At 35.1% G+C, this 18,612-nt stretch overlaps 2 protein-coding genes across 2 annotated transcripts; one reads left to right on the plus strand and one right to left on the minus strand.

The window, feature by feature from the left end:
* Nucleotides 1–3,246: 3,246 nt before the first annotated feature.
* On the plus strand, nt 3,247–5,147 carry LOC125212531 (protein EXPRESSION OF TERPENOIDS 1-like). The gene is made up of 2 exons (XM_048112732.1): nt 3,247–4,301; nt 4,523–5,147. The coding sequence occupies exons 1-2, from the start codon at nt 3,728–3,730 to the stop codon at nt 4,870–4,872; spliced, it is 924 nt and encodes a 307-aa protein (XP_047968689.1). The 5' UTR covers nt 3,247–3,727; the 3' UTR covers nt 4,873–5,147.
* A 7,736-nt stretch (nt 5,148–12,883) lies between these two features.
* Nucleotides 12,884–18,167, minus strand: LOC125213578 (beta-galactosidase 3-like). The gene is made up of 19 exons (XM_048114201.1): nt 17,837–18,167; nt 17,665–17,760; nt 17,460–17,572; nt 17,227–17,293; nt 17,008–17,100; nt 16,750–16,893; nt 16,463–16,551; nt 16,268–16,373; nt 16,086–16,173; nt 15,817–15,935; nt 15,565–15,729; nt 15,264–15,442; nt 14,982–15,091; nt 14,767–14,876; nt 14,478–14,588; nt 14,285–14,398; nt 13,990–14,192; nt 13,558–13,894; nt 12,884–13,472 (listed from the first exon to the last, which is right to left on the minus strand). The coding sequence occupies exons 1-19, from the start codon at nt 18,005–18,007 to the stop codon at nt 13,353–13,355; spliced, it is 2,535 nt and encodes an 844-aa protein (XP_047970158.1). The 5' UTR covers nt 18,008–18,167; the 3' UTR covers nt 12,884–13,352.
* Between the last annotated feature and the right edge of the window lie 445 nt (nt 18,168–18,612).

The following is an 18,612-nucleotide window of genomic DNA, read 5'->3' on the forward strand; positions in this document are numbered from 1 at the left end:
TCAAATGTTTTTAAAATGCACAGATAAATGTCTGAATCATAGGCAACTTACGCAGGTCGGCGGAAATCCGTATAAATTACTCTCTTTAATTTAAGACATGTAAAAAAATGAAAAAAAATAATTGAATATGATTTTTATATTTTATAATAAAATTAATGTGACTGAGATAAGTTAATGAGATATTAATTCAGTTATTATTAAAGAAAATAATAGAAAAATAAAATATTTTATTGTAGATATTTATTAGTAACAAATTGTGATATATGGTAGACAGAGGGAATACAAATTTATTTAGTTATGGTTTAAATTCATAGAGATCAACTTCTTAAATGACCTATGTACCCCCTCAGTGTAAAATAAACACAATAATCAATTCCTTAATTCAAATTAATAGTTCTTAATTGGTTCCCTCAAAATCACTTAAAACCCTAATTATGAAAATACAGTAATTGACGAAAAGTTTTAACCACTTTAGAAGTCACCGTTCTTGGAACAATGATGGATAAATAAGTTGCATAATTGAGCACTGTTGATTAATTTTCATGTTTATATTTAATCACCGCAAATTATGTTGAATTTTTTTTTGTGCGTTTGAAATGAAGCATAGCTCTTAATTGTCCTTGCTGCGAGTAATTTAAGTCAAAAAAGAAAAAAGGAGAATGAAAAAACAAACAATAATGGAGCTAATACTTGATTGAATTAATGTTATGTGTGAAGAATAATTAGTGATATTTATTGATGTATCACTCCACCAAATTTTCAAAATTTCCATTATCACACCACACTTGTCTGCGTTTTCGTAATAGTATAAAAACACTTATTTCGTAGCAATTAATTCTGACGATTAATCGTGAAAAAAAATGAACGTTAGTAACATACATTAATTCGTTCAATTCAAAAACTACAAATGTCAAAATTTGAACGTTAGTAATTTAATATTTTAATTTTTATTAGAGATCTTGATTTTAACTAGAATCAATCCAGATTATCTCCCTGTAGTTATTTGAAGCATTCAATGTATTTGTTGCTCAACATTTTCTTCATTCATTCAATTCATTTTTGAATTGTTGGATCTTTGTTACTTCTTTAAATTGTTTTGGAATAAAAATTATTGCCTTATTTTCTTGCAATTTTTGTTTGGTATGTTGTATGAATTGACTGGATTATTTTAGATTAACAAATTTGTGCGCATGGATTTCAAAAGCCTAGTATGAATATGCTAAATTGATAAACTTGGATGATACGAATTAAAACTGTGCATGTCTAACAAAATCAAGTTGATATGTACGATATTAATTTATACTTTGCACACAAAACTCGGGTTTATAATAAATTTGGTATTAGTTGGTTGATTTCGTATCATAATTATTGGGTCAGTGGGTCTTATAAATCTAAGAGCTCCTATTTGTCCCATTAAGATGAAAACAATACTATCATTATTTTAATCTTTTTTACTTTACTCTTTCTTCGTTAAGTCATAAAACAATATTTCTTCCGTCCCAAGATAAGTGACCATAAACTTTTTGGCACGGGATTTAAAGAAATGATGTTTTGTTAGTAAAATGGAAAGTGAATAAAGTAAGAGAGTTAATAAAGTAGAGAGAAAAAGTAAGAGAGAGAATACCAAAAAAGGAAATAAGTCACTTATCTTGAGACGGGGGAAGTACTATATAAAATCTCATGCTAAAATCCAAATGTTTCATATTTTTTGGGACGATGGAAGTATGAATGAGTTGAATTCTATTTAGTATATATTGACTGAATTTATACAAATATTATCATGTTTGGTAACATTGAAACGAATAGACCGACTCTATGGCAAGATTACTAGGTTTGCAAGTATGGTAAGCCCAATATAATATTAACTGAGTTTATACCATGATGAAGCATATTAGACTATACTCCCTCTGTCTCATCTCAGGTGATTGATTGCTTTTCGGCACGTGTTTGAGGAAAATGATAATAAATAGTTAAAGTTGGGAGAAAGTAAAGTAATTAATAGAATAGCGTATATACGACTCTCTTCTATATTATTCCATCTCTTACTTTACTTTTTCTCCACTTTAACTATTTATTACTCCCTTTGTTCCCTAAAATTCGTCACCATTTCACCAGACACGGGTTTTAAGAAATATAGTAGAAAGTAGATTGAAAAAATTAGTGGTATGTGGGTCCTACTTTTATATATTACTCCTTCTGTTCCATAGTAATAGAGGCATTGCATTTTGCGCACCCGTTTTGAAAAAATAATTATAAATAGTTAAAGTGGATAAAAAGTAAAGCAAGAGAAAGAATAATGTAGAGAAGAGTCTTATCTATAATATTCTCTCTCTTACTTTACTTTTTCTCCACTTTAACTATTTATAATTATTTTTTCAAAACGAGTGTGCAAAATGTGCCTCTATTACTATGGAACGGAGGGAGTATTAGTTATAAAATAAAATGTGAGAGAGAATGAGTTAGTGAAATGTGAGGTTCATTACAAAAAATGTTAAATGTGAAAGATGACAAATTTTTAGGGACGGACGAAAAAGGAAATAAGTGACAAATTTTTAAGGACGGGTGGAGTATTAGTATATTTATAAAACAACTGTCAAAAAGAAATCAATCACTTAAACTGAGACGGAGAGAGTATCCATTTAAACTAACGGATCATCTCTAATAAATTGTGATAATGATAATTTTATTTTAAATAAATACTTACTTGAAAGATTAATAAAAATACCTATTCGAGGAAACTCAAGTGAAGTAATGAAATCGCCTTTATTTAAAGAAAGAGGTCAAAAGTGTAATCCCCTTCCCCTTACTCCTCACAAAAAGTATAATACAAAATAATTTCCATCACTTCTTATCAACATAAAAATAAATAATTAAAATCGCTCGAATACGAATCATTTACTGTAACACACTCGCATATTAATATCCAAAACAGGACCAAAAATAAAAATTACTAGCTCTCCAAAACCATAACTTAAATTAAAAAAATTAGAATAGTATACTGTATACTATAAGATGCAAATTAATTAGATAAAAAATGGAAATATTTAGAAGGAGAAAGTGTACAGACATAAAGCAGCGGGTTTCACGGACGAGGTTGCAAAAGCTGTTTTACCGACACGTGGCCGCACTACCAGCCGTAGATTCTCATGCAGATGCACTCCATCTTTAGATCACTCCGAGTTGATGATGAAGACACTATTTAGCTCTTGAGAGAGAGAAAGAAACAGAGTCAAAGATAGTAAAAAAAAAAAAAAAATTGGTGGTGGCAGAAAGAAAACAAAAAAAAGAAGGCAGTTGCTTTTGGGAAGGCCATGGCGGCGTGGCAGAGCTGTAATTCTGCGTCTTTAATGCAAAATTGAAGAAGCCGATTTATCATCAATCGCTTATAGCCTCCCTCCTCTCTTCAAAAAATCACAAACCCCTCTTTCTTCCCTTTCTCTCTCTCATAAAACCATACCCTCGTTTTAATTATAATCAAAATTAAAATCAAAATCAAAATCCTCTCTCTAAAGAGCTTAAATTGTGATGTTATGCCTTGTTGTTTAATTTCTCCACATGCAAAAACTCGGCAGCGGTACGATTGTGTCTGATTCGGCCAGAAATCAGAAGCTGTCTGCCTCAAAACCCACATTTCTACACTCCCAAAAACAGCAACAATTAAAGCGTGCTGCTTCCTTATCAAGGCTATGGAATTAACCACCACCGCAGAAGCAACATCGACAACAACATGGCCGGCTTTTTCTCACTAGGCGCCACCACCACCACCCGCCCCGATCAACAGACCACCACCACCAACAACAGCAATAATCCAGACAACTGGTTCTTATTCCGAAATGAAGAGGTCCCTTCTTACAAGGGTTTCGAGCTCTGGCAGCCCCAGAGCTCGAACCCCCCGCAGAATTTCCTGCAGCGGGAGGCTGTGAGTAACCACCACCACCACCCGCTGCAGGATCTGTACGCTTCTGCGGGGGGGCTGGCGGTGGGGCCCAGCCAGCAGTCCCCGAGATCGGGGTTTCTGATGATGCGGAGCGGCGGGGGAGGCGGGATCAGCTGCCAGGACTGCGGGAACCAGGCGAAGAAGGACTGCTCGCACATGAGATGTCGGACCTGCTGCAAGAGCCGAGGGTTTCAGTGCCAGACTCATGTCAAAAGCACCTGGGTTCCCGCAGCCAAGCGGAGAGAGCGACAGCTACAACACCAACAGCAGAGCGGTGATAGAGAGAGCTCCAAGCGACACAGAGAGTCGTCTCCCAGTCCACTAGTGTGCACTCGCATCCCCTCTACCACCACCACCACCACTGGTATTACACAAAAACTCACTCAATCAATCACAAATCAGAGATTTTAAAAAAAATCTGTCCTAGCGTCGTGTCAAATAATGCAATTGCGTGTAGCCAAGAATCCAACTCCATTTCACAAAATCACATCTCTACTTTTTTCCAATCCATCACTGTTTTCGGGTATTCCTGACATAAGATTGACACCTTTCTCTCTCTATACGTGTATTTGTACGCTCAATTAGGGTTGGAATTGGGGAATTTCCCATCGGAAGTGAGCGCGGAGGCGGTGTTCCGGTGCGTGAGAGTGAGCGCAATGGACGACGCGGAGGAGCAATTCGCCTACCAAACCGCCGTCAACATCTCCGGCCACGTCTTCAAGGGAATCCTCTACGATCAAGGCGGAGAAAGCCAGTACATCGCCGGAGAGACCTCCTCCGACGCTTCCGCCGCTCATTTGATCACCGCCACCGCCACGTCAGCCCCAATCACCACCACCGCAGCTCCATTCCTCGATCCTTCTTTATTTCCGCCGCCAGTTAACAACAGCTTCATCGCCGGTACGCAATTCTTCCCACGACCCCCGAGATCTTGAGAAATTGAAATTTCCACCACATTTAATCCTCTCTCTCTCTCATAGTGTGTTTGTTGAAAGGGGAAATTATTGTACTAGAGAGACAAAAAGAAGCAGGAAACGAGGGGATTGTGTTTGATTTTTAGTTCACATTTCGATGCACATCTTCAAATTCTATCTTCCTTCTTCTTCCATTTCAATTTACCATAAAAAAATGTTCCTATTTTTCGCTCTAAAACAAGGGCTTCTTGTTGTTTCCTTTTCTGTTTATTTCTATAATATTATTTTCCTCCTCAGATTACGCCTTGTTTTTGCTTGTTTGAATTATGATATATATGTATCCAGCCATGCAATAATTATTTTATTAATATTTGACAATTTGTGACAAAACATGTGATTTGGGGGGGTCTTAATTTGACATGAATGTTGTAAGCAGAAAAAGCTTTCTTTGCGTATAGACATGCATGTCTGATGCAGCTTCAGGTGCATTGAGAAAAGAAAAATCTTGAGGGTTAATGTTTTTTGGGAATTACAGTATATATTTATATATGTGTGTGTGTGTAACTGTGTGTGTAGTGCAATAGATTTTGTGCTTTCTGCAGTTTTTTTGTTCAGAATGTGTCTGCCCTAGTAAATGTTAGTACTACTCCCTTCTTTACATTTGTCTTATCTCATCTCACTAATATAAAAATAGTATTCCTAAGTTGAGATTTCTGATACAGGCAGAGATATTCTCCTTTTGGCCATCATATATAGATTTTCATCCTTGTCAATTTTTTTTAATTGAGACTTACCAAATATTAATGGAGCATGCATAAATGTCATGAGCTGGGGTAGAATTATTGTAGTAGTAATATATTGAATTCATTTAGGAGAGTAGGCGGTTTTGCTCGGTACAAGGCTATTAGACTGAGAGTATCGGCAATTGAGCACGCACTATATCGTGCTCTAATAGCGTTCCCCGTGTTGGGTGGAATTTCTCGATCAACTTAGATACAAAACCATCTTAGCCAATGCACAATTGTTTGTATCTAGGTCTTCGTTTATTTTATTTTTGTTGTTTTAGTGGTTGTGAATAGTATTGAAGAGCACGTACGTGATATAGTGCACTAGTGCTCTAGAGTTGTTGACGCCTTAAAAATATGATGATATTACATTCCTGTCCAGTCCTGGAAATAGTTAGCTAGATATATGTCATGATATGGAAAGAAGCCTAACAAATTTTGAAAGAATATGTAGTAAATTGGTAATTCAACAGCTCATCACATTCTCATTAATGGTTGTTAGGCACCTCTATTTTTTTTCCCATGTGCCATTCTCCTTCTTTCTCAGTTCTTGGCGAAATTAAGGTTGGAATTTAAGTTTGTCTGATTCCATAAAATGTAGGCTAAAACAGTCGTCTCGTGATCTTATTGCATTCTTTACTGGCTGTCTAGAATTCATGTTGGGAAAAATAATTGAAGAATATTATATAATGTGACATAACTGTTGGTGTGAAGTTTGAATTGAAATGAGGCAGATTGAGAAACAGCACGCATTTAGGGTCAAATGATTACACAAGGTTTTTAATAGACTTCATTCAGAAACTGATGGTTCATTTTTTATCCGTTGGGGTCTTGGGGAAAATAATTTACTTGAAGAATGCAAATATTAATTATAGCCATATGTATAATACAACTATGTTTCAAATATATTTTTTATTTTTATATTTATAATAATCATACAGTGACGTTGCTAATGCAATTATGTGAACTATCTACAATTATATGTGTGAGTAGTTGTGGAGTGTATCTTTGTTCTTGGTGAAATATATGGCCATATTGGGGCAACTTTCTGAGAGTATATCGATCAAATTAAAAAAAAAACTATAAATATTAGAAAATAACCATTGACTTATAAGATAGGGGAGAAAGTTTTTCCGATTTATCGTTGCAAGTACAACAATCCTTAAAGATATTTTAGTCATGAATAAGAGTCATTCGTTTGTATATAAATACTTAGTGTGCTTAATTAACTTAATTAAGTACGTAGTAGTTGTATAAATAATGTATCTTCCCGTGATGCAAGATTCTCCCACGAATTTTTTGAAATTCGTGAAAAATAATGAATCAATTATTAATTGTTAACGGCTGGATTTAATGGAGCAAGGATGACTATTAATTCTAAGTCTCAGACTCTGACTAAACACTACGTTCTCATTTAATCTACACCCTCTATACGTCGACATACAAGTATAACAGCGAAATGTGTACATCATTATAAGTTAAATTATAAATTTACTATAAAAAAGTTCATGATCAAATGACAATTGTACTCTTATTCATTTAAATATGGATTGGAAAATCGGTTGCTAGATCAAAATTCTGCAATAAGATATTGTTCGTATTTGATTAGATATATGTATATCTATAATGAAAATGTGGATCATGATATAGGTTGTGTATATGTCCTCCCCATGTATGCATGTAGGGGGTTTACTCTACAAAATTGTGGTGGGCCTCACATTTTTGGAAGAACCTATGGATTTTATTTCGAGAAAGAAAAAGAGAAAAAGAAAGAAAGATTCGACAGAAAGTATTCTTATAACTTCATATATATAGATTAAGAGGATAGAAAGAATCTCAATAAAGTGGCTTTTGTATGTATAATAATCTCGATAATTTAATGTCATTACAATTCGTTTTCTACACTAATCATCCTCTTTAACAAAAAGTTGTGTGTACCTTGTGATTTAGTTGCAAAAGAAATTGCTATTTTTTAAAATTAGTTAGTGCTATTGATCGAAAATTATACACCAATTTAGGGAAAACAGCCATCTTATATTATATGTCTTGGAATGTTCATAAATCGAAAGAAATAAGCATGTAGCACACGTCAAATTCTCATATACCAATCAATATGATTTCGTAGGTTAGCATACAATTTACCAAAAAACATTAGGGTTGCGTTGCGTTAGTAATTATACATGTCGACAAATTCTTGGAAGTTTCCCTAGTTAGCAAAAGGCTTTTCTAATGGTTCACCATGATTTATCGACGATCTCACTATAATTTTTAAATGTATTTCATCATGTTTCACTTTAGGAGACATGATATTCAATTAGCTAGATAGGGATGATATAATGCTATAACATGCGTTCACTTAAATATAATACTAACAAATACCATGGTTTTTCTTTTTGTAAAAAAGGGAGAGTTTTGAAATTTTTGTTTTGCCTCTTTTTTTATAAAAGCTGGGGGAGAGAGAATTCAAGATCAAACCCTAGCCTCTTATTTTATAAAGATAAAGACCAAATATATTAAAATAAGTTACTAAGTTATAGTACTATTAATTAAGTCAAGGCTAACTTGTTGGGGCTTAGACTATACAGTTACATGCTATACTTCATATAGTATAAAATAGTAGTAGTACTGGTTTTTTATACGTATAAGTACAATAATAACTTCTTTGTTGAGAATGCTTCATATATTTACTTAATTCAGTATCTTTTTATAATGAATTCATGTACTTATATGTTATGATAGTGATTTTCTTTATGAGTATCATACATAAAAATACCATTAAGTCAATAAATAGGTCCAATCTTCCATCCAAGGCCCAATTATTTCTAAGATAGTCCTTAATTAACCTCTCACATGTGATGGAACGTCATAATATAAAATAATGCCAATCGACTTCCAATTTTTGGGGTGTATCCACGATGCAGTTTGATTAGGTATATTAAATATTATATAATTAATCATTAAATTACCTTGTAATCAATATAGTAAATCATTAGTAAAGCCACACCACATTAACTTGCAGAAGTAGAAGATAAAAATCATTATTAATCTTTTTTAAAAATAATTTATACATGCAAGTGTATACAATAATGACCAAAAAGTTTATAAACATTTAGCCATATTTGATTATAGAAATGTTTGATAAAATATTGCAATAATGATCATATTTGGATTTATACTGGCAAAATAACCATGCCTCGGATTTCTCAAAATGAAAATTTATCATTGCATGATTTTTTTTCAAGATCATCAACTTGTTTCCTTGAAAAGAAATAGATCATCTTACAATATCTTTCTAGTTGTCGGGAGATTATTTTGCATGTCTCATATTAAAATTAATTCATTTTATTACAATTTACTCTATAATGTCTATTATCTAATACCCTCTCAACTACGTGGAGTGACCGTAATTATTTGGTAAATGAAATAAATTTTTGTAGGGGGTGAATTAGGGTTTGACCTTTTTATATGCAGAATGACTATAAAACAAAGCTTCTCAAAGTGAATATTTGTTTTGTTTTGGTAGTTCCTTAGCATGTTTTTGTCAAGAAAAGAATGGAATGCCCACTAAGTGTTGTGGTAGTGGTAACATATAGCCGAAAGTTAGGGAATGATGTGATTAAAATTACTTGCTTTACCGATGACTATCCCTTCAATCCGTACAACATACTTTATTTTTTGTAATTTCATACTTTATCCGTTTTATTATTCGTTATATCACATTATTTGGATGACATGTTAGCTCGTGACAAGAGGTCATTGGTTCGATTACCTTTTTTTTGGCATGTAACAATGTATTTCGCGGTTATTTACATAATATCAAGATTAGACTATATCTTATGACTATTCATATCATCTCGTATTATATACTATCATTATTGTCATGTCCAACGAACCAAATGAAAATAGATATGTTCAATAGTATTAATCAATAACATTATAAGTATAGAATAAATAATAGTACAAAATATTATAATGATAGATCTCAAGTATGATGACGCATGACATGAGTCTCATCTCAATTTACAAACTGAAAATCCAAACATGGATAGAGAATCATGAATTATCATATATGGCAGGAAAAGTAGTGTCTATGATCATCAATGTCATGATTTCTATAATGAAATATCTTGTTGTATATGTATTGTCATTGCAATAGTATTTTCTTGGATCCAAGATTTCTCGAGCAACAAAAAAGGAGGCACCTCGTATTCGTAAACGCTGCTACTATTCGTTATTGATTGCGTAAAATATTAAATCTAGGAAATTATTGAATAGAATTTATAAATCTACTGCCCTTTATCTTTGTTGTTGCTTTCTGCTTTTTGTCTTTTTGCTGTATCTTAGGGCTAAAAACTGCGCTGGAATAAAGTATTTTATACAATAATCAAATTAAAGTAGTGATTGGTCGCCCTAATTTTTATGAAGATTGATTATTGATTGGTGATGAATTGGGTAACATAAATATATTCAATATTCCTATGTTTCTTGGGTCGATTTTAGGATTGAATTGTACATATATATCTATCTAAAGTTGAGTTTTAATTAGATCAATTTTGTTTAATTGAATTGATTTGTCCGTTTAAACTAAAGTGTCGACTTAAAGCTCTCAATTAGTACTACTACTTCTAAGTGGGAGGTGACAAATTCAAATTTGACCCTCAAATTTTGTACTAATAGAAACAATTGACACATGTGAGATAATTAGAATAAAAGGTTCATTTGGGTTCATCATGCATACAACGATGTAAAATGTAAAACCCAAATGAGCTATTGCACCATTTTGGTTCGATAGCTAATCTGGCTTGAGATGAAGATGTCAGTGAACATGGCATGGGCGGTGAAGTCCGCGGGTAGGATAAGAGAGAGTAATTGGAGACTCTAGGTTACACCTGAATAGCGCATGCAAAGAGGAGTGGAGTGGACAACGTTTTGAGTGTGCGGTAGATATTGTTAGTCAAAAATGTTCTTAGGGGTTAATAAAGGACTGAATTGTATTTTAAAATTTCATTTGAGTTAGAATTATCCATACGTTTTTAGTTTCGAGTTCAAACAAAACTATCAAACGAAGAGCTACTAATTTATATGCACTACCAAACATTAACCCACGACGAAAATCCTAGCACACCAAGATAACACATCACGATTTTAAACTAGTCATGACTTATGTTGCCTAGACTATCAAATGGGTGACTAACACTCCACGACCTATATTTTGATGGTCAAGATAAGACTTTAGTCCCAAACAACTCGTGACAATACATCGGCTAATCCATATATGTATGTGGTGGTCAATTTTTAAAAAAATATCACGTTTAATAGTTTTAAAATAATAATTCATCCATGTGGATAGGTATTGATTGTTCACCAATGTGTATAAAGTCTTCAATTGAAAGGCTAATTAGGGGTATAGCTTAGCTAGACACTTGTTTAATATGAAACACTAATGATCTAGCTAGAAATATACTATTTCCCTTTAAGAGAAAAGAAAGCAATAAAGAAATGGTCTAAGTAGACTTGCACTTACCCAAGATAGAATACATATGACGAGAAATTCAGCAATGAATTGGAATGATTTATATAATTAAATGGGTGAAATACCAATTTTGATAATTTTAGACAAAAGTACAAAGGTTGGATATTGTGGGCAGCATGTGGGATGCAATCCAGCTTTATATGGTCACAATGATTAGCTCGATACTCCAAATGTTGAGACGGGGAAGGCCATCTCAAAAGGTGTGGGGTACTAAATAAATTACTAGTGCATAATTTTAAGTTGTTTCAAAATAATTATAAAGTTTATTGGTGTCTTTTCGAAAGAATTATAGTAGTAGTAGTAGTAAATTTTATTGGTGTCTTTTCAAAAGATTAATAAATTTTAGGGTAAATGGAAAAAAAAATTCATAAAATTCGGTAAAATTCTGGTTTTTTCGGCAATTTAAAAAAAAAGTCAATTATATCATAACTTTGATATTTTTTAAATTGTCTCAAAGCAAAAAAAATCATCATGCTATATTTCTAAATTTGTCAACGTAACGTGTACATATGTAAAAGTTAAAGACATAATTAACTAAATGTATTAAATGATGATGTTTATATAGCCGAATGTTTTATTTGCATGATATTTTTCGTTTACCAAAAGCATAAATAGATTCCCCCAAATCATAAAGTATGAGATAATTGAGAAAAAATGTTAAAATTATGATATAATTGACATTTTTTAAAGTTGCGTGATAGACCAAAATGTAACAAAACGTCGTGATTATTTTTATTCATTTACCCTAAGGGCGTGTTCACTACGTAAGAATTGGGCAATTCTTTGGCCCAATTGGGGGAATTAGGGTTGTTCTGTTGTTCACCTTCCACTAATTAATTGTTGGAGACCTTATAATTGGGATGGGGTCCGCACTATTTATGCCAATTGAGGAAGAATTGATATCTTGCTTAATAGGTAAGATTTGTTTGTGCATTGAAAAGTGCACAAAGAAATAAACTTGGTTTTACACATTTGTTGCACCTTTCCATCTTTTCACCTTTTCACCTTAGAGGGATAAATTTGTCAATCCATAATTCTATTAGGTCCAAGTCTTTATTTTGGGTAATATTTGGACCAATTCTTGGGCCAGTTCTAAGATACTAAACAATGGAGAAAAGAATTATATATATGGCTAATTATGGCTCCATTCTTAAAAAGTTTAATTCTTCCAAATGTTAGAAATGAAAATCTCCTATAATGAACATGCCCTAAATGTTAATCCATCCAGCCCAATTTTGTAGTGTAACACACCAATGCTAAATTTTAATCCATCCAGCCCAATTTTGTAGTATAACACACCAATATTATTGTAGGCTTCTGCAATGGATTGTCTCATCTGTGTAGGCTGTAAACTTTGTCTAAATCTTCCTCATTTGATATTCTTACTTGGAAACGTTGCAATGACTTAAACACCATTCAATTTATTACAAATTTTACTCCTTCATACTTTTTTTCAGTGGCATGCTTCAATAATTGGCCTGAACATTAATTCCACATATGCATCAAACACAGAAATTAGGCATGTTACATCTAATCTCCAAAGGCCCAACTAAATTGGGTATTAAAAATTTTACAATAAATTGAAGGATTGACATTATTGCAATATTTGAAATATTCCTAAAATACAATATAAAATAATACAAGAAGGAAAATAAATCATTTAACCACAAACACTGCAATTAGAAATGAATGTAATTATGTAAATGAAACCATATAATCAGAAGCTCATATGAAACTGGTGTATTCAGGTCAATCAAATCAGTATGCAATTACTACACAAATTCAATAACTTAAACAATGAGGAACAAGTTCACACTAGAGACATGATATCCCTCCACACTCAAATCACTCTAATCATTTGAAAACAGAGAAGCTGCATCGGTCGAGATTCATATTTTCCTTTTGTAAAAGGGGAAAAATGAACACAACTTGAGCTTCATTCATGGCTTTGCTCTTACCAAATCCATGAATCCACAAACTATCCTATACTGTCATACAGGTTCTCCTTAGGCACCTGTATAAGGTCAAATCTACCTAGCTTTGCACGACCGATGCTAGCCAGAATCGGGGATGAAATAGCCGCTGCTCACAAATCATAAATACTCATAAAAAAAACTACCTTTGTAGTGACATTTCCTCTAGTATCTCACTTCTTTTCGCCTTTCTTTGCTCGAGTATGCTGGTTAGTTTGAAGGGGCGCATATTGCTTCAACTGAGAGTCGCTTTAGCACGTTAGGACATGGATCTTGCCCGAAGTTACTGTTGGATATTGTCACAGTGCATCTCTGCTGCCCAATGCACTTCTGCAAGGTCCAAAGAGATCAAACAGTTTGAGCATCGGATGACATAGATAAGCTCGTGCAATGTAAAGAGAAGACAAAAGTGTACCTTCTCTAAGATGGCGTATGAGGTCGAAGCATGGCAAGCTCCTTGCTGGAAGTTGCCACAGGTTCCAGAAGGAGTTCCGAAGCTTGCAAACTTGATGGAAGAAATGGACTGTCCGGGAGCACAGCGGAGGTGAACCTTGGGTTTGTGGAACGCTTCAGGTCGCCCGTAGCTTTCTATTTGCCAGTTCTTAAAGTTCGGGTGATACTCAGTCATATCAGCACAAACGCTGGATACTGACCTCTTGACAAGAGTGATCCTCGTGGGATCTCCACCAAGTTCTTCAAAAAGCACCAGCACATTCTGGGTCGGTTTTAGCCAAGAACGTGGTAAGTGATACCTGCAAGAGTAGTTTTTCAGTGTTTACTCATAACTTCTGATTCTGTTTATGTTATTATGCTTTTGGTAGTTAGTAAAAGTCCAATCAAGACCTACCATCTTTGAGTTGGTTGCCCACACCCTTGTTGGCACTTGGTTGGCCGGAAACTTCCTGCGTAATTACATCCGTTGCAATTACCAGTGGCATAAGCTGTCCAGTATCTTCCCAGACTCTGGCCATTCACCCACACTTGGCCTTTGCCCATGCTACTCATGTCCAAAGCCAATGGCTCATCACCATCAGGTGCTTCAAAATAGGCCTGCGGAGTTCGAATATAACAAATTCATGATCCACGTCTCTTATGTACACCAGTTGTGTCTATACTTTCATTGAGATTTTTGTCGAATGTACCTTATGCCATGTCAAAGGCTGCTGCTTCTGGGCTATTAGTGAACCTTGCATCCACTCAACTGAGGAGAAACTGTTTGGAGAGACAAGATCCATAGCTTCTCCCTTAAGACCGACCTGGCTCAGGAGACGATCATCAGTCTTTAACCTTAAAACAAGGACTATAGTGGAAAATTATGACGTCGCATATATATACCTGGTAGGTCCATTTTGCCCAGGACAAATCCAGTTTTCCATGGTCAAGTCCAAGCAAAGCAACAGGACCCAAAATCCCAGTGTTCCACGACTCATAATGCCCGCCAACATTCTCCAATAAAAAAGATGAAAATGTCAGGAAGATTTCACAAAATTTATTCAGAAAGATATAAAGTCATAAATCATAATGTAACCAAATCACATGTTTAATAGTTGAAGTAGCTATTCATTCACTCTGATTGTTTGATATACGAATGTGTCTATTAAGATAAATGATGAAAAGCACTAACTGGCAAGCCAACAGCCACACTCAGGAGACTAATCTTGTTAGATCCAGCATGAAAGTTAACTTTTCCCTTGAACGTAAATCTCCTGTTTTGCCTCGTCCCAGAAGCAGAGCCTAGACAACAGAATAAGCATGACAAAAAAATTAGCCATATGACAAAATAAAGAAATATAACACGACGGGTAAAGCCTTGAAAAATAACAGAAGCAGATTATCTACCAGAGAGCTGTCCATTCACAAAAACATGCAGAGCATGACCAGTTGACTGAACAATAAGAGTCGGGAGCTCCCCACCATGCAGACTGGACTCAGATGAACCAATATCAACACTGCAACACAGAGAAGAACGTTAAATGCAGTTAAATTTATGCTGAATTTATTGCTTTCCTCAGCCTCCAAATGATTTGTAATAATTGTGGCTAAGCTAGAAAATGTTTACAAGTAATATACAATGATAAGACGCAGTTGACTCAGGTGGTTCACTAGCCATGTTTAACTTACCTAGTTGTATACCAGAGATAATCGGTAGCATCTCTTGTGACATTTATCTGCTCCAAGAGACCAACAGCGGTGAATGTTGATCTGTCATCAAGAGATGTTAAATCTTCGTTGAATGTTTCCCAGGAGAACACTTCTTTGTTAGTTGGCTGCATTTCCATTTGTGACGTTTGAACTCCAACCTGTGGTACACGCAATAAAATCTCATCTCAAAGGGAGCAATTAAGAATAGTAGATACTTAATTGCATAAAGTAATAAAGCCTCTACGAGAATTGGCTTATCACTGTAATGAACATTACATACCTTGGCTGTATTAAAGACAACGTTTCTGCAGTCAGGTAGGATGCTAATGGACCAAGGCTGAAGGTTGTAGTGCATGTTATTGAACATAACTCTTGCCACGGACTTAGTATCATAATTAGAAAGAAATGCTGCACAACCGCCCGATTTTGAAGTGTATACATAAGCCTGAAAGAATAAATCAGTGAATATTCAGAGGACAGCTAATGGCAAGTGCATGTGGCGTAAGTATATTAGGAGGTAAGAGGTAGACACCTGTTGAAGGCTGCCTAGAGAAGTCACTGCAGGATCTGCTGAAACTAGAGCTTTCTCACATAATTTAATAGCTCTGTGCAGTTCTTTCAAATGACCGTATTTAGGTTGTCGGATCAAGCCTGTCAGGTCAAAATCCCATGCATTGAGTTGTTTGCTAGTTTCAAATTAGAAAGATTTGGATATTTGCAATACAGCCCACAAAGATTATAGCATTTCCACAACACTATGACTCACTCACAGAATAAAGCATGAACTAGAATTATCTATACCATATTCATCTAGTGGAGCATCATAATCGTAGCTTGTAGTAATGAAAGGGCCTCCAGCAGAGCGCCCAAAATTTGTGCCTCCATGGTACTGTTTAAAAGCACAATTGTGTGCCCTTGTTAGTTAACTGCCATTACTACTTACTAGGAAGAATAAAGATTAGACATTAGTCCATGAAACCAACCATGTAATAGTTCAACAATGAGCCTCCCTTCTGTACAAATCTAGCCACAGCAAATGCTAAATCTTGAACAGGCCTCTCGTGAGTTGGACCACCAAATTCTGTAAACCTAATTGTTGATGAAAGAGATATTATAAATGACTGAGCCCGAGATTTGCCATCAGGTAAGCAATGAAAACTACAAGATGATCTGTTTACCAGCCACTCCAAGCTTCGGTCCACATTGTTGGCTTGTAAGGTTTGTTGGGAGTGAAAGCATCGCAATAGAAACCATTGCATGTGTTAATCTGCCAACAACAGGAGAGAATGATAAACGACCAAGCGGCATTGCTTTAGAACTCATATATGCACATAATTATTTATTTACTCTCTTCTACTACTACAAAATTTGTTCTGTCTAGCACAATTAATTCCAGTAAAACAAATTAGTTAGGACCATCGAGCACTTAAGGAAAATGCTGAGATTTGCTTGAATAATTTCATACCACGGGATCTGGGGCATCTTCTTCTTTGCACATCACCCAAGGTACCCCGGTGTCAAGTGCAACAGCCATATTCGCAGCCCAATTAGCATATTTAAGGCCAGGAGCACCTAGTAGTTTTGCTTGTGGCCCATACTCATTTTCAATCTGTGTAAAGAACCCCATCGAGTTGTCTCAAAACATATGACAAACTAAAAAGTAATACGAAAACCAACCTAGAAATCGAGAAACAGAGAAATTATACAGATGAAAAAACCATACCTGAGACAATATAATGGGTCCACCCTGTGATTCATACAGTTTTTCACTCTTCATGAGATTCACGATTTTCTCAGTAAACCCTTTCATAGCCATCTGCAACCGTATAAACGTAATGCAGCTCAATAACAGTAGCAATCCTCAACAACCTTTTTCAAAGGTCATATTCTTTCTCTCCAACTCCTAAAAAAAATTAAGTAAGAAGCACAGAAGCATTTTAACCTTGAAAGGCTCATTATCAGTCCTGAAACTAATCCCAGGCACATATTTCAGCCACACTGGAAACCCCCTGCATATACACAGCAAGAGTATTTCAAGATACACAACACACAAAAAATAGATAACACAATATCCAACACTTCAAGACTAAGACCTGAAGCCAAAATGCTGGATTCAGTGACTGTGTGCGAGTGTGTTTGGAGCTTAGATCTACACAAGATAAAAGGAATTGTTACCCAAAGTTCCATTCAGCACAAACATAAGGCCCCATACGGAGATGAACATACAGCCCTGCTTTCTTAACAGTCTTCACAAACCTCACAAGATCATATCTTCCTTCAAAGTTATACTGAAACACACACAAACAACACAGAATTCCCACCAAAATTACACCAAGAACAGGGGGAAAAAATCACAAAATTGAAGAAGAGAGAGTTGTACATTGCCAGGAGAAGGCTCGTGAACATTCCAGAACACATAAGTATCAATTACATCCAGACCTCCCTCTTTAGCCTTGTTAATCAGATCCTCCCACATCTGAGCACACAAATGCAACCCCATAAATTCACCAAGAAATCTCAAAAGGGGCATAAAAAGATTGCAACTTTACTACCTCAGGAGTGCTTCTTGGGTAGTGAATGGAGCCAGAAATGAGAATTCTCCTCTGGCCATTGATAACCATAGCCCTTCTGTCATAAGTCACGCTGCATTCCACCATCCCACATCCAAGGAACACCGCCATGCAAGCCCAGAAAACCCATTGCAAGAGCCGGCTAGGCTTCATGGCTTCTCTCTCTAACTCACACCTCACTAGAACGCCTCGCTCACCTCTTGGGTTTACGAAGCCGAATCTAAGGAAGAATGTGGGAATGTGGCTAGTTAAAGTGTCGGGAAACAGAAGAAACTGGGGATTTTTAGAGATGCAGTTGGAAGGAAAACGGTGCTGCGTTTTATATATACAACTTGTTGTATGTATAGAAAGAGAATTAATTAGCCTCTGTTTCGCTGTGTGTGAACGCAGCACTGATTTCTCTTTTGCTTACACTTTTTGGGGTTTTGATTAAGACTTTAATTTCTCAATTTTAAACTGTAGATAATTTCTTGAAATGAAATGAGCTTATGTGGCGATAGAAAAGGTGAGGAATAAATTTACACAAGGGGGCAAGAATGAGAAAACAGATTAGATTGGTGAATAATTTTTAATTAATTAATTAAATAGTAGGATAATCCGAGTGATAAGTAGGATTTGACTATTGATTAAACTTTAAAGTGTACCAGTCACGTTCCCGTGGTAGGCGCAGTCCTGGATTTCATGAGACATTATCAAGTGATTTGTTAGTAGTCAATTAAAATTAGCACACATTGCGCAATCTGTTCGATTTTCTTTCT

The sequence above is a fragment of the Salvia hispanica genome, chromosome 3 (genome assembly GCF_023119035.1).
Source record: "Salvia hispanica cultivar TCC Black 2014 chromosome 3, UniMelb_Shisp_WGS_1.0, whole genome shotgun sequence".
NCBI lineage: Eukaryota > Viridiplantae > Streptophyta > Magnoliopsida > Lamiales > Lamiaceae > Salvia > Salvia hispanica.